This window comes from Mauremys mutica, chromosome 25, assembly GCF_020497125.1.
Source record: "Mauremys mutica isolate MM-2020 ecotype Southern chromosome 25, ASM2049712v1, whole genome shotgun sequence".
Lineage (NCBI taxonomy): Eukaryota > Metazoa > Chordata > Testudines > Geoemydidae > Mauremys > Mauremys mutica.
This window is the reverse complement of record NC_059096.1, coordinates 990,680-1,005,357: the sequence shown is the minus strand read 5'-3', so window position 1 is coordinate 1,005,357 and position 14,678 is coordinate 990,680. Positions and strand designations below refer to the sequence as shown.

At 52.6% G+C, this 14,678-nt stretch overlaps 1 protein-coding gene across 1 annotated transcript; it reads left to right on the top strand.

Annotated features, from left to right (window-relative positions):
* The first annotated feature begins 426 nt into the window (after positions 1-426).
* On the top strand, positions 427-14,108 carry PSME3 (proteasome activator subunit 3). The gene is made up of 11 exons (XM_044999706.1): positions 427-640; positions 4,924-4,956; positions 5,365-5,427; positions 5,838-5,942; positions 6,242-6,290; positions 7,455-7,567; positions 8,600-8,668; positions 9,333-9,400; positions 9,569-9,623; positions 11,747-11,833; positions 12,377-14,108. The coding sequence occupies exons 1-11, from the start codon at positions 434-436 to the stop codon at positions 12,455-12,457; spliced, it is 930 nt and encodes a 309-aa protein (XP_044855641.1). The 5' UTR covers positions 427-433; the 3' UTR covers positions 12,458-14,108.
* The last annotated feature ends 570 nt before the right edge of the window (positions 14,109-14,678 follow it).

Below are 14,678 nucleotides of genomic sequence, written 5' to 3'. Positions count from 1 at the left end.
GCTAGCAGGTGGGGTGCTCAGTGCACCAATGCCACCATCACCAGGGCAACCATCGCCCCTCTCCCTGGCACATAGGGTTGCCAACCCTCCAGGATTGGCCTGGAGTCTCCAGGAAATAAAAATTGATCTTTTATTAAAGATGACGTCATGCGATGGAATCTCCAGGAATACGTCCAACCACAACTGGTAACGCTACGGCCGCCCCGCCCCCCGACGGGTCCCACGTTCCTGGCTGGCGCTGCCAGGTACCAGGCGGGTCCTGGCAGATAAAACACACACTTTATAGTGCCAGCTCCGCTAACCAACCAGGACCTACGGCTTCCAGTCTCGCGAGCGGCGCCGACGGCATGACGTCATGCGGGGCCGGAAGTCGGGCAGCCATTTTTATTCACTCCCTCGCTGCTGCTCTGGGGCCCGGCTCCGCGTGCGGCGCATGCGCGCCGGGAAGAACGGTCACGTGGGGAAGGCGAGTTCAGGGATTGGCGGCGGCTATTGTGAGGTCAGTTCCGGTGGCGGCGAAGCCGGTGGTTCGGACGGGCGCGAGCGAGATCGCGAGCGAGAGCGAGACAAGGGGGCGCCCGGCCCAGCCCCCCCCGCCATGGCCTCGTTGCTCAAGGTGGACCCGGAAGTGAAGCTCAAGGTATCGATGCCCCGGGGGCCCCGCCCCTCCCCCACCCCGCGTGCCCTGCGGCCTGTCCCGCGCGGATCCCGCCCACGGGCCCCTCTCCCGCCGCCCCCCGCCCGGCCCGGCCCCCGCCCCGCCCCCCCCGTTCCCTCATGCGGCCGCCGCCCCGACCCCCCCCCCACGTGCTCCTCTTCGCCGGCCTGGCCGGGGCGGGGGGCGTCGTTAACGCTGAAGCCTAGTGATGACGGGTCAGCCCTGGCCCCCAGTCCCGCAGCAAAACCCCGCTGTGCCTGCGGGGGGGAACCTCTCCTGTACCCTAAGGCTTGGCAGGGTCCCGCGCTGGCTCCCCAGCAATTCCATAGGGTCCTGAGCAGCCCAAGGGGCCCCCGTTTGCTTTTTTTAGCATGTGTTGGGGGGGTGCAAAATGTTCCTGCTCGGGGTCCCTAGTGGGCCAGCACCACCTCTGTCCCCAGCGCGGCTGGATGGGGGCACCTGCAGCATCCATGGCGTAAAATACAGCTTAGTTGGTGGCCAAATGACGAACCCCAGGGGAGGGGCTGATTCAGTGGCTGCATCCTTCTGGCTGTAGCTAATTCAATACCAACCTTCATTTTACTTGCCATGACTCTGCCTGAGAATTTCCAGCCTGCTGCACCTGCCAGAGTCCCACAGAGCTTGGGTCCCGCCTTCCCTGCAGTGTACAGGGCCCTGAGGGGTCTACACTTAAAAACTAGGCTGTGAAATTTTGTGCACTGAGGCCATGGCTACACTTGTAAATTTGCAGCGCTGCAGCAGGGTGTGAAAACACACCCTCTCCAGCGCTGCAAATTGCGGCGCTGCAAAGCGCCAGTGTGGTCAAAGCCCCAGCGCTGGGAGCGCGGTTCCCAGCGCTGTACGTTATTCCCCACAGGGAGGTGGAGTACGGACAGCGCTGGGAGAGCTCTCTCCCAGCGCTGGCGCTTTGACTACACTTAGCGCTTCAAAGCGCTGCCGTGGCAGCGCTTTGAAGTGCAAGTGTAGCCATAGCCTGAGTGACATAGTTAGGTCAATCTAGCCCTCGGTGTAGATGCAGCTAGGTTGACAAGAATTCTTCCAGCATCATCAACCTAGCTACTTACCGCCTCTCCGAGAGCTGGATTAACAACATCAACAGAAAAACTCTTTCAGTCAAAGTAGGAAGTGTCCACACCACAATGTTATGGTGGCAGGGCTGCAGCGTAGATAGACCCTGAATATCAGCAGCTCGGTGTCTGGCCAGGCTGCCCTGTTGCTCAGGCTGGGTGGCCATCAGCCTTCGCTTGCTACTTTGTTTTTGCTTGGTAGATAGTGGCAGCAGATGTTAAATGTCTTGCTGCTTTGTCAAGGAATCCACTCCTCTGAGGAGCAGCCTTTTAGGTGCGGTGCCTACAGTGTGGGAACACTTGCCGAAGTCTGGGGATTGGGGGGGATTGTCACGGGGGTCACAACAACTTTTGTTGTAATTAACAGTCAGGTCTGTGGGGCCAGATGAACGACGCAGTCATTGTTTAGTGCACATCTCAGATTGTAGATTTGGGCACTCATGCTGCACGGTCTGCATCTGGAAAACCCTTTGCCCGCTCCAAGTCACCCCCATTCAGAGAGGCTCTAGATCAGGGGTCGGCAACCTTTCAGAAGTGCTGTGCCGAGTCTTCATTTATTCACTCTAATTTAAGGTTTTGCGTGCCAGTAATACATTTTAACCTTTTTAGAAGGTCTCTTTCTATAAGTCTACAATATATAACTAAACTGTTGTTGTATGTAAAGTAAATAAGGTTTTTAAAATGTTTAAGAAGCTTCATTTAAAATTAAATGCAGAGCTCCCTGAACCAGTGACCAAGACCCGGGCAGTGCGAGTCCCACTGAATATCAGCTCGCGTGCCACCTTCGGCACCCGTGCCATAGGTTGCCTACCCCTGCGCTAGATTATTCTGTGAAATACTTGTAAGGGCACTGTCAATTTCAGGCTTCACTCTGACTGTACCTTCTATTGTCAGAGCAACACCTCAGGTTACAAAAATGGAAATCGTGGCACTTGTCCTGGTTTGTTTCCTTTGCCTGTTGGACTGTGCTTTGTGCATAGTTGGGAGCACCATTTCCCTGGTACAGTCAGGCTCCCTGTCTGTGGGTCAGTCACGTGGCAACATGAGAGTAAAATGTTGTTTTTTAAAGAAATAAGAAAAGTGGTTGTCAAACCCCAAATTGGCAAGAGGCTGAAGATCATGTGTAGGACCCCAAACTACTTGTATTTTAATTTGCGTAGCCTTCGGGTTGGTGATGCCCCTTTCAATAACCGAACTGCACTTGTCTTCAGATTCTTGCCCTAGCTGTTACTCTGCAGTCCTGTGTTTTTGAGCCAGGGAATGTTGAGTTTCTGGTTTTTTTGATGGCAACCAATCAATCCTCTCACCATTGGGGAGCATGCCCACTTCTCTCCCCAGAGAAAGGGACTGAATTGATGAGACCCTTATGTGGGGTGAGAACAAGGGCAAAACATTTCAGTAACTGATAGCGTTTACTGCTATGGCAACCATGGGCTTCTTATGCAAATTATCAGTTATTATCAGACCCTCCACCCCGTCAGTGAACAGTGAGAGCTTTCACTATCATTCAGACCTCAAGAGCAAAGGAAGTGTCCGGAGTAAGAATAAAAACCCACCTGGCCTAAAGCTAAGCAAAAGGAATACATCTTGCAATGTGCATGCCTGTGAGGTGGTGCAGTTACTCTGTTCTTCCACTGCCTCAGATAGGCAGCTGTTCCGCTGCATTTCTGCTTTATGATAAATCAAGCCAGGCGTTAAGCATTTGACCAAGTCAGCTTAACAGCCAGATAAAGGAGACAGGCTTGGCATAATTAGACGTAACACCTGACAATATTTAGGGTGGCCCTGAGAAGTTCGGCTGGTGGTGGCCTCTGTTCCAGTCCAGGAGTGTTCCGCAGATGTCACTAGCATAATGTGCATGTTTCTGAGGCTTCATGGGGACCTCCTGGAGTGCACTTTTTGCCTTGTCAGTCTAACAGCAGCAACTTCAGCCTCTGGTTGTGCTTCACCTGCCACGGCAGCTTGCTGTGTTCTCCATCCCCAATGGTAGCAGTACAGGGATGGGGAATGTTAGACCTGCTGACCCTGCACTGCTGCCAGCATGGGCTCTGTTTACTGAAGTTGGTGAGTCTGACAAACAGACTTTCCTGGAGTAACAGCTTCTGCCTGGAATATTGAGTCTGGAGGCCTTTCAGCAGTTGGTAATAATGACATCCTATAAAGCTCTGTCGTCTTTCCCATTGGCCTGTGGGGAAGGTGTTGGAGAGGCTGCTGTGTGGCCACCCGCCACTCTACAATATCATTCTCACCCTGGGCCTCCATTGTAAAGGGGCCATTTACCCTATTCGGAGGTTCTGTGTGCAGCAGGGCAAACTGGACCTAAATTCTGCATCAAGGTCCCCAAATTCTGGGCACTTAGGAGACTCTAGGAGCTTCAGATACATTCTGAAAATAGGGTTTCTTATTGGATTCAATATGCCATGGCTAGGATGGTCAGGGAGTGGCCCTACTGCTTAATTTTAGGATAGAGTTCAGTTTTTAATGCAGGCCTTGCATTTCCAGTTCTCACATTGTCCTCTTCATGCTTCCATGCAAGCCCATGAAGATCAGTAGGTCAGCTCACTCCTCTCAGCTATTGTTTGAGGCTGTCTGCAGTCGGGCAAATGACCCTGGGTCAGTTACCTCTCGTTCTGGCTTTCAGGCTTTTCACTAGCCCTCAGGAATGCAACAATGTACACCTCTAAGGGTACGTCTATACTTACTGTCCGGGTCGGCGGCTAGCGTTCGACTTCTCGGAGTTCGATATATCGCGTCTAATCTAGATGCGATATATCGAACTCCGAACGTGCTCCCGTCGACTCCGGAACTCCACCACCGCAAACGGCGGTGGCGGAGTCGACGGGGGAGCCGCGGACTTTGATCCCGCAGCGTCTGGACGGGTGAGTACTTGGAACTAAGGTAGTTTGAGTTCAGCTACGGTATTCGCGTAGCTGAACTTGCGTACCTTAGTTCGACACCCCCCCCCCCCTTAGTGTAGACCAGGCCTAAGAGAGCTGGAATTTGGAAGTCCAGCTCCGAGGCAGGGGATGAGTTCTGTGGCTGTGGAATGAGTATATAGGGCTTTGCCTCTGGCCCAGTGCCTGGCACACCTGGGCTGTGATATCAGGAAGAACTAAGGCTGGCTGTGAACTGTGCTGTTTGGGAGCAGTTATTCTGAGCTGTTTTCCTCTTTTCTAGGTTGACTCTTTCAGGGAACGGATCACAAGTGAGGTAAGCGTCCTCACCCATCCCCCCAGAACGGAACATGGGGGCAGAGTGAATGCCATGTTGGGATTCTAGCTTTCTGTTGGATTGTGCTATGATCTCTGAGGTGCAGCAGAACCTTTCTTTGCAGGCTCCTTGCTGGCACTTGGCACTTCAGTCACTCCCTGAGTGTGGAGAGGCTGTAGCCCTGTTGTTCTCCAGAGCCTTGGCAGAGTGGAGGGCTGCCAAGACTCCTCAGCCTTCAGGTGGGAGAGTTTGACTCCCTCTGAGGTATTCCCCCCCCCCCGGCTTTGAACAGAGCTGTACACTTGGCCTTTTGCAGTAGCCTTGGTTTCCACAGTGTCCTTGCGTGCTGGGTGAGGGCAGCCTGAGGTGCTGCTCTCATGTAACCATCTGCTGCTCTTTCTCATTCAGGCTGAAGATTTGGTGGCAAATTTTTTCCCAAAGAAGTTGTTAGAACTTGATGGATTCCTTAAGGTAAGATATGTGCTGTTGCCTGCTTCCCCACTCACTTCAGTGTCCAGCATGCAATCCTGACCCCAGGGAGGGGTTGTCTTTAGTCAAAGCAGAGGGTAAAACAGAGGATAAAACACTGAAAAGCAGTGTCCCAAACGTGCTTTATACCCATTTGAATGCCATTAGCCCTAGACATTCGGCCCAGTGTCTCTTACGGACTGTGATAGTGTGTGGATCCCATCAGCTGGGCACTGGATAGAAACCTAATGGGTTCGGTCCCAAACTTACAATCCATTTTCCTAGTCCTCTCAGTCCCATCTTCATACTTGCCTGGTGGCTGGATGAAACCTGAGGTCTGGAATCTCCCATTTCCTGGCGATTAACATGACAAAAGTTGTTAGATTTGTAGGTGACTTCTTGTTGTTTTCCAGGAGCCCATCCTGAATATTCATGATCTCACCCAGATCCACTCAGACATGAACCTTCCTGTCCCTGACCCGATCCTCCTCACTAACAGCCACGATGGGCTGGATGGGGTAAGATTCCTCCCTTGGCTACGTTAATTAAACCCGCATGGCTCGCTGTGCGTTTGGTTAGGTTGTTCCCTGTTAACAACAGGCCACAGCCGCCCGTGACCATATGAGAACTGGTCTCTTCAGCCGTGGATCCTGGCTGGAGGTGGTGCTGTGTTTGCTCTGTAACCCACCCCCAGTTGGAGGGGGAAGGCGCTCTGAAATCAGGACCCTCGAAGATGTTCTGTAAGGAATTTCCTCGCTGCTGTCGCTCTAGGTCCTGAGTGGTTGGGGAGTAAAACGTTTTGTTGTGTGTATTTTAGCCAAATATGAAAAAGAGGAAGCTGGAAGACTGTGAAGAGACCTTCCAGGGTAAGAGTCCCCAAGTCTCTGTGCTGCTGCCTGCCCGCTGAGCCAGCGCTCCGTGCCTAGGGGTATGAAACTGCACAAGCTCCACCTGCCCTCTCCCGACTGCCACTGCCCAACCCAGGCCTGTCCGTGTTTCCTCTTACAGGCCGGGACGGGTGACTGAGTCATGGAGGAGCCCAGTAGTGGTTCTGCTGAGCAGAGCTTGGCCTCTCCCAAGAGACGGGAGTAGTACTCATCAGAGCTGGCATGCTGCTGGGGGGAGCAGACTTAGAGCCCCATGACCCCTTCGTGGAAGGAGGGAGCTGCAGGCCTTATGCTGCATTGAAACAGAGGCAGCTCCTAGGTGTGGCTCAGGGAGCTCCCTTGCACCCCCACGGGCGTGTACTTGGCGCGGTTTACCCCTGTCCCAGACACCTGCCCCTTCTGCGGCGTGAGGGAGACCCTGGTGCACATTTACGTTGAGTGCGCCAGGCTGCAGCCCCTATACCGGCTCCTCACCAATCTCCTATTGCGTTTCTGGCTGCACTTTTCCCCCCACCTCCTTCTCAATGCACTCCCTATCCGTGGCCCCACGAAGTCGCGGGACCTCCTGGTCAACCTCCTCCTCGCCCTGGCGAAAATGGCCATCTACGTGACCAGGGAGAGGCGGTTGGCCAATGGGGACTCCTGCAACTGTGGGACTTGTTTCCGATCCTTAGTCCGTTCACGTCTCTGGGCAGAGTTCCTCTGGGCGGCGTCCGCTGGCTCCCTTGACGCCTTCAAGGAGCTGTGGGCGCTGTCCGGGGTTCTCTGCTCGGTGTCCCCGTCAGGCTCCCTTCTTATGACCCTTTGACCGCACTCCTGTCCCTGTTCTTTTATTAGTTGTCCCCCGCAATTAGTGGGTTTCTGAGGCTCTGTGGCACCTCCCCTTAGGCTGGGGGGGGATGCGTTAGCATGGGGCGGGCTTTGCCCGCCCCGTTTCCCGGAAACCCAATAGATACCCTGTTTCTCCAGTTTGGGTTTCTTCCCGGGTCTTGTCTCTCTTCCCCTCCCCGGGTGGTAGTCTTTGTAATAGCCCGTTAAATATCCCTGTCCCCATGGCGATCCAGCCTGGTTAGAACACGTGCAGAGCTGGTGGCCTCTGATGTGACATGCTGGGAATAACTGACCTTTCCCCTCTGGTGCTAGGTACCAAAGTGTTTGTGATGCCCAATGGGATGCTGAAGAGTAACCAGCAGCTAGTGGACATCATTGAGAAAGTGAAACCGGAGATCAGGCTGCTGATTGAGAAGTGCAACACGGTGGGTGTGGGCCTGAGCATGGGGCAGTACAGCGATCGGCCCCCCCAGACACAGCTGTCCGAATTCCTTCCCCATAGCATCAGGGCTTCTCAGGGCTCCATAAAGAGCGGACTGGGCCTCCATCCTACCTCTAGGATAAGTGTAGCACAGCGCAGACTCACCCCTGCGGCGCCTCCTGCTGGTCGTCCTCGGGAATTAGCTCTACGACCCAGGAGCGCCCTCTGCAGGCCGTTGGCCCTCGTATCCCTCCCTGGACGCCGGTGCCCTTATCCCAGGGTTCTGCCTCCTGCAGTACCCCACAGTCTTACTGGGTTTCCCCACCCCAAGAGCTTCCCCGCTCCTAAGGCCTTTCCCCAGCCCTGCCTCCCTCTGGCTGCCCTGGCCTCCTTATAAGGCCTAGTTGCTTAGTTTGGGGCATGGCCCCAGCTGCAGCCACTTCCCCCCCATCAGCCGGGGTTTTACTCCCTTGCCCAGCCCCGACCCTCTGCAGGGCTTTTCCAACCCCTTCCGGGCTGGAGCAGGTGTTCACCTCGCTACAGTAAGGAAATGTAGGACACCACCACCCCCTGCTTCTCATGGTCTCTGAACAGGATACTGCTCAAAGGGGCAGGTGCCGGCGCTGACCAAGAGAAATGGCATTTCCTTCAAATGTGCTTGGAGCTGCCCTGACTCCAGCCCTGGAGCGGGCGCTGTCACTGCGGCCCTCAGCTAGCTCCCTCCTGCTAGTCCTTTGCTTGGAAGGGCTTGCGTCTCTGCCATTGTACAGCACCAGGCACACCTGTGGCAGATACTTGCTGAGTGGGGCTTCAGTAAAATCGAGGGACAGAATCTTCCCTCAGTGCTTGGGTGGATGTCATGGGTTCCCAGGAGAGGTCAAGGCATCAGGCCTTGTCCCCAGTCACCGCATGAGCCAGGCCCTGAGACGGTCTTGGGATGAGCTGCTCGAGTGAGAGTTTCTGAGGGGTCCTGATTCAAAGGCAGGTCCCTCCAGTGCTGTCTGCACTCAGTCAGTGTCATTTTGCGTCCCTCCAGGTCAAAATGTGGGTGCAGCTTCTGATCCCCAGGATAGAAGATGGAAACAACTTTGGCGTTTCTATTCAGGTGAGGCGACCTATGGCCACGTGGCTCCATTATGTGCTAGTGCCCCAGACGCCAGGGCGTCTTGTGCTCCCGAGGAGCCTTTCATTAGCTCCACCTCCAAAGGGCTCTCTTTGAGGGGTAGTTCGGGCTAGTTTTGGTCTTGAAACCTGACTCCTTCCCCGGCGTCTAAGAGGAGGGCGGGGCAGCGAGTGCCTAAAAGCATCACTTGGCCAAGAGGCCTGGGAGCAGTGCCATAGTCTTGCAAGACCCAGTAAAGCTGAGCCATGTTTGCGGAAGGCTGTGTGCTCCACCCAGCACCCTAACCTGGCAGGATCAGGGTGGTTGTGTGAAGCTATTTGCATTGCTTTCTTCCCTGAATCTCCCAGGAACTTGGCTGCTGATCCTCTGAGCAAGGCAGACTAAATTTTTAGGGCTGTGTGGGGCTGGTGCAGGGGGTCATTATGGCCAGGAACTGCTGGTTCCTGCTGGCTCCTGTGTTCCTCTAACCTTCACTAACTGACTGAGGCTTGAGACCTGCGTCCCATTCTACCCTGACGAGTAGCTGTAGCAACTTTAAAGATGGCCAGAGACTGAGCTGCTGGATCCTGGGTGGCTGCACACATGAGTGGGGTTGGAGTTTCTTTCTTCTGCTGTGAAGCTCACTCTGTCCGTGGCTCCCTTGCAGGAGGAGACAGTGGCTGAGCTGCGGACTGTGGAGAGTGAGGCAGCTTCGTATCTGGACCAGATTTCTAGGTAGGTGGAGGTGGGGCAGGGGTGGCTATGAGCTCTCTTCGCTGGGTCCCTCTTGGGCGGCTGAGTGCTTTTGGGTAAGGACTTGAGCCCCGTGGCTAAGGCAAGGGCTGAGAACACTGCTTTGCCATTTTCTGACTATTAAATCCACCCTCTTCCCTTCCCTTCCAGATACTATATCACAAGGGCAAAGCTGGTTTCCAAAATAGCAAAATATCCTCATGTGGTAAGTGGAGCATCTCTCTGCTGAGCATTTGGTGGGATTGGAGAGGATTAATTGTCTTTCTGTTTCTGTGGATAGCCCTCTACTGGCTGTTTCTATCACTGACTCCCTTCAGCAGCAGCTCCAAGAGTCCTGTGGGGGCTGGGAGCCTGGAGGGTTGGCGGAGGGACCCTGTGGTGGCTAGGAGCCCTGGGAGGGGAGCCTGCAGGGCTGGAAGGATCTGGCTTCTCTCAAGGGAAGGGAAAACAGATCATATAAATCAGAATTTAGAAATTGTAGAAAAGCGATAAGGGATGCAAAGAGACACAAGGAGAAATCTATGGCCAGCAGAGTAAAGGACATTAAGGAGGAGTTTTAAAATAATGAGGAACAAAAAGAACCCTCCAATGGTATTGGTCCATTACTAGATGGAGATGGTAGAATTATCAATAATAACGCAGAAAAGGTGAAAATGATCAATAAATCTGTTCTATGTTTGGTGTGGGGGGGGAAACAGACTGCATCGTCTCATCCTATGGTTATAACACTATTGCCACTATACTAGTATCTCTGGAGGATGTTAAGCAGCGGTTACTAAAGTGAGACATTTTGAAATCAGAAGGTCCAGATAACCTGCATCCAGGAGTTTTAAAAGAGCTGACCGAGGAGCTCACTGGACTGTTAATGTTGATTTTTTTTTTTTCCAATAAGTCTTGGAGCACTGAGGAAGTTCCAGAAGACTGGATGAAAGCTAATGTTGTGCCAGTGTATACAGGGTAAATGGGATTACCCGGGTAACGATAGGCCTGACATCAATCCCAGGCAAAACAATGGAGTGTCTGATATGGGGTTTGATTACTAAGGAAGACAATGTAACTGATGCATATCAACATGGTTTTATGGAATACAGATTCTTTCAAACTAACTTGATATATTTTTTATAAAATTACAAGTTTGGTTAATAAATGTGACCGTGTTGATGTAATATACTTAGACTTCTGTAAGATGTTTGACTTGGTATCACATGACATTTTGATTATGATATAAAATTAACATGGCCCACATTAAATGGATTAAAAACCAGCTGACTGACAGGTCTCAAAATGTAACTGTAAATGGGGAATCGTCACTGAGTGAGTCTGTTTCCAGTGGGATCCTGAAGGGATCAGTTCTTGGCCCTGTGCTATTTAACATCTTTATCAATGATCTGGAAGAAAACATAAAATTGTCAGTGATAAAATTTGCAGTTGACAAAAATTAGGAGTGGTAAATAATGAAGAGGACAGCTCACAGATTCAGAGTGATTTAGACTGCTTGGTAAACTGGGTGCACGCAAACAATATTTGTTTTAATATGGATAAATGTACATCTGGGAACAAAGAATGTAGGGAAGCAGCGACTCAGAAAAAGATGTAGGGGTCGTGGTGGATAATCAGCTGAACATGAGCTCTCAGTGTGATGCTGTGTTCAAAAGAGCTAATGTGATTCTAGGATGTATAAGCAAGGGAATTTTGAGTAGGAGCAGAGAGGTTATTTTAACTCCGGGTTGGCACTGGTGCAGCTGTTACCAGAATCCTGTGTCTAGTTGTGGGGTGTCCACAATTCAAGAAGGAGGTTGATAAATTGGAGAGGGCTCTGAGAAGAGCTGTGAGAATGGTTAAAGGATTAGAAAACCTGCCTTATAGTGAGAGACTGAAAGAGCTCAATGTATTTAGTTTAACAAAGAGCAGGTTAGGTGGTGACTTGATCAGTCTAAAAGTCCCTACCCGGGGAACAGATATTTGATACTGGGCTCTTCAGTCTAGCGGAGGAAGGTCTGACGTGATCCAATGGCTGGAAGCTGAAGCTAGACAAGTTCAGACTGGCAGTAAGGTGTGTGAGTAACTAACCACTGGAACAGTTTCCCAAGGATCGTGGTGGATTTTCCATCACTGGCAATGTTAAAATCAAGATTGGAGGTTTTTTCCCTAAAATCTCAGCTGTAGGAATTATTTGGGGGCAGGTCTCTGGCCTGTGTTATACAGGGGGTCCCCTCGTGCCCTTGAATGCATAGGATTGAACAGGAGAGAGCCCCCTTGATGTCTGTAGAGGGAGGGGCAGCCTGGCCTTTCGGCTATTCACAGCCATGTTCTCCCTTCTCCGTGTAGGAGGATTATCGCCGCACGGTGACAGAGATTGATGAGAAGGAATACATTAGTCTGCGCTTAATCATCTCAGAGCTGAGGAATCAATATGTGAGTGAGAGTTGGGACCCAGCTCATGCGTTCCCCTGTGGAGAAGCACCCTTGGGATCCATCCCACCTCAGAGCCCTGAGAGGGAGCTGGCCTGGGCCTCTGCTTTCCCTTTGCTCTTAGCAAGGAGAGAGAGCGGCGGGTCGCTGCCCTGGAGCGTCTGGGATTTCCCTCCTCTGTGCTGATGCTGGCCCGTCCTGGGGCATGCAGTTCATTGCGCTCTTTGCGGGAACCTTCCGTCCCAGCCTCTCCAGGTGGCGCCGTAGGCCAATCCTGGGCTCTGTTAACTAACTCGCTCTCATCGGTGGGGCTTGCAGTGACCAAAACATGCCGGTCTCTTCAGAGCGCAGACAGGCACGGCCTTGCCTAAGGAGCTTACTGCCTGATGCGAGACACGACGCGCTGCTGGGGGCAAGGGCTGGTGAGGTGGGGAGGGGCCGAGTAGGCTAAGAACAGCCAGTGCTTATGGTGAGAGGGAAGTTAAGTCAAATCGTGGATGTCCCACTGCTCACGTGCATCCATGGTCTTTCTCCTCCTCCTTCCAGGTCACTTTGCATGATATGATCCTTAAAAACATTGAGAAGATCAAGAGGCCTCGCAGCAGCAACGCTGAGACTCTCTACTAAGTGTCCACGTTTGAATTGAGAACTGTTCAGTCAACTCAAAGACCGTCATTGCCTTGGTTTGTTACGTGACTATCGAGATGGGAAACTGGCTGGAAATAGTATTGCACTCTTAGTTAAACTCTAAAGAAACCCTCGCCTAGTTCTGTGATTGGTTTTGTTCAGGAACTCTCCCTAATGTAGTAATTGGTATTGAGCAGGCCCCTGCCATGGGACGTGCAGGCTACTGAGGGTGAGCAGCCGCCAGGCAGGAATGCTCCTTCAAGCCTTTCTTCCCACCTAGGTGGGCATTGGATGAGAGACCAAGCCCTGGGGTTCTCTCTTCGCCCCTTTCTCCCCCAGTCTGTCAGCCGCAGGGTTTCCTGGGGGTCCCTGGGAATGGAGGAGATGCAGTGTCTTCAACACTAGACTGAGTCCACAGAGTGTGTGCTGACTGCGAGACGCCAGCTGCTGCTCAGTGCCATCGTCTGATGCTTGTTAACTGCCAGGCTGGGAGGAAGTGCCCCTTTGGAGCAGGCGGCTCCCCTAGCCGAGGCTGCAGCCACGCTCAGCAAAGTGCCATTGAGAGATTTGTAGGTTCAGACAAGCCAGGAAATCGCTATCAAGTTAGATCCCACCCAGTTTGTCCCTCTCCCTTGTGAAATGCAGCTAGATCAGTGCAGAGGGCTATGTGGAGCACCTGTCACTAAAGCTGCTTGCCACCAGCCACGTCCCACTGGGCTGGCAGGTTCAGAGCCCGGGTAGCTTTTGCTCCTGTGTGTAGCTTTCCTCTTGGCTCTACAAAAGCAGTTTTCTTGATTAAAATCAATGTTAATCTCTCACACGTCTCCTTCGGCGTGAGGCATTTCTGTCCCGAATGAAGTTAGGGAGAGGCCCGAGCTCAAATTTTGAAGTCTTCATAGTCTCCACTGATGCTAAGGAAATAGCAGGTTGTGACGCCCAGTCCCCCGCTGAGTGTACTGAGGGGCAGTGTTTGGCAGGCTGGCTGCGATGGCTGATCTATTGGGATGAGGACGGCCAAAAGCAGCCACAGCAGATCAGTATCAAAACCTCAGCACCCCATGAAAGGTACCTCGATTCCTTCTCCTGTGCCCAGGAGCTCCTCCCAGGCCATTGGAACGTTTCATGGTCCATTGCAAACCCCATGGGAAATGGTCGGTTGCGTTGTCAGTTTTTGTGTGTGTGTGAAATGGGCTCATGACGCTGCAGGCTCCTTCTACATTTTCTTATTTATGGTATTTTTACTTCACACCCTCCTTCGGGGAAAGCTGGTTCAGTTGATCTTGGACTCCTGAAGTTTCCATGGGTCTCACTGTCACACCTGTAACTTCTTGTGCAGTAGCCTTCGTGGTAGCTAGTCGTGAGAATGGAATGAACGTCCTCTCCTTCCCTCTTGCGTTCTGTTGCTTTTGTTTCTTCTATGCTGAAGAGCCACGTTGTCTCTTGCTGGTTTCCCGGGGTCGCTCTGAGCGTGGAGAGCCCCCTGCCCTTTCGATAGACTCCTTCGTTGTTGTTTGTAGTAAGTCCAATCTTGGTCTTCCCGTTAATAAATATTCAGTAACAAACCAACTGCGTCTTAGCTGCTGCCTGGGAGCAGCACCTTCACTGTGTGTTTATTTGTACTGATTCCTTTTTATTTGTTGGACTGTTCAACTTTCCTTGCCAGATGAACGTATGTAAAACTTTTACCATGTCAAGAAATTAAAATACAGATACTTTGAATTCTTAAGTGGGACCCTTGTGTGATGCTGCGTTGTCAGACATGCTCTGTCAGTGGCTGTGCCTCGCCTCTGTCCCAGTCTGGCCCTGCCACTCTCACCTCCACTCGCTCCACCCTTGTGCTATGTCATCTCCTTTTCCTGCACCATTTCTCCAGGCAGCCTGCTGCTGTGTGGAGCCCTGAGGTTCCATTAGCATCCAGCAACCTAGTACCAAGGCCCCACGTCCTTACACTGCCTGCCTGGGGCGACTGGGAGTTGCTAGAATCACTTGGAATAAAATGGGCCACTGAGGACCAGGGATTGGGATAAGGGAGCCTCCAACTCCAGGCAGCTGGTGCCTGGAGCGTTTTCCTTGGGCCATGGCTGCAGCTGTGTGTAGTGCGCGTCGCCCACGTCAGGGTTGTCAGTCTCGGGGCGAGGGCTGGATTGACTAGGCCCTGCATGTGGGAGAAGCGTCACCGCTGCTGCCTGCTGTTTTAGGGCTAGAGCGCCTGCTCCAGGGC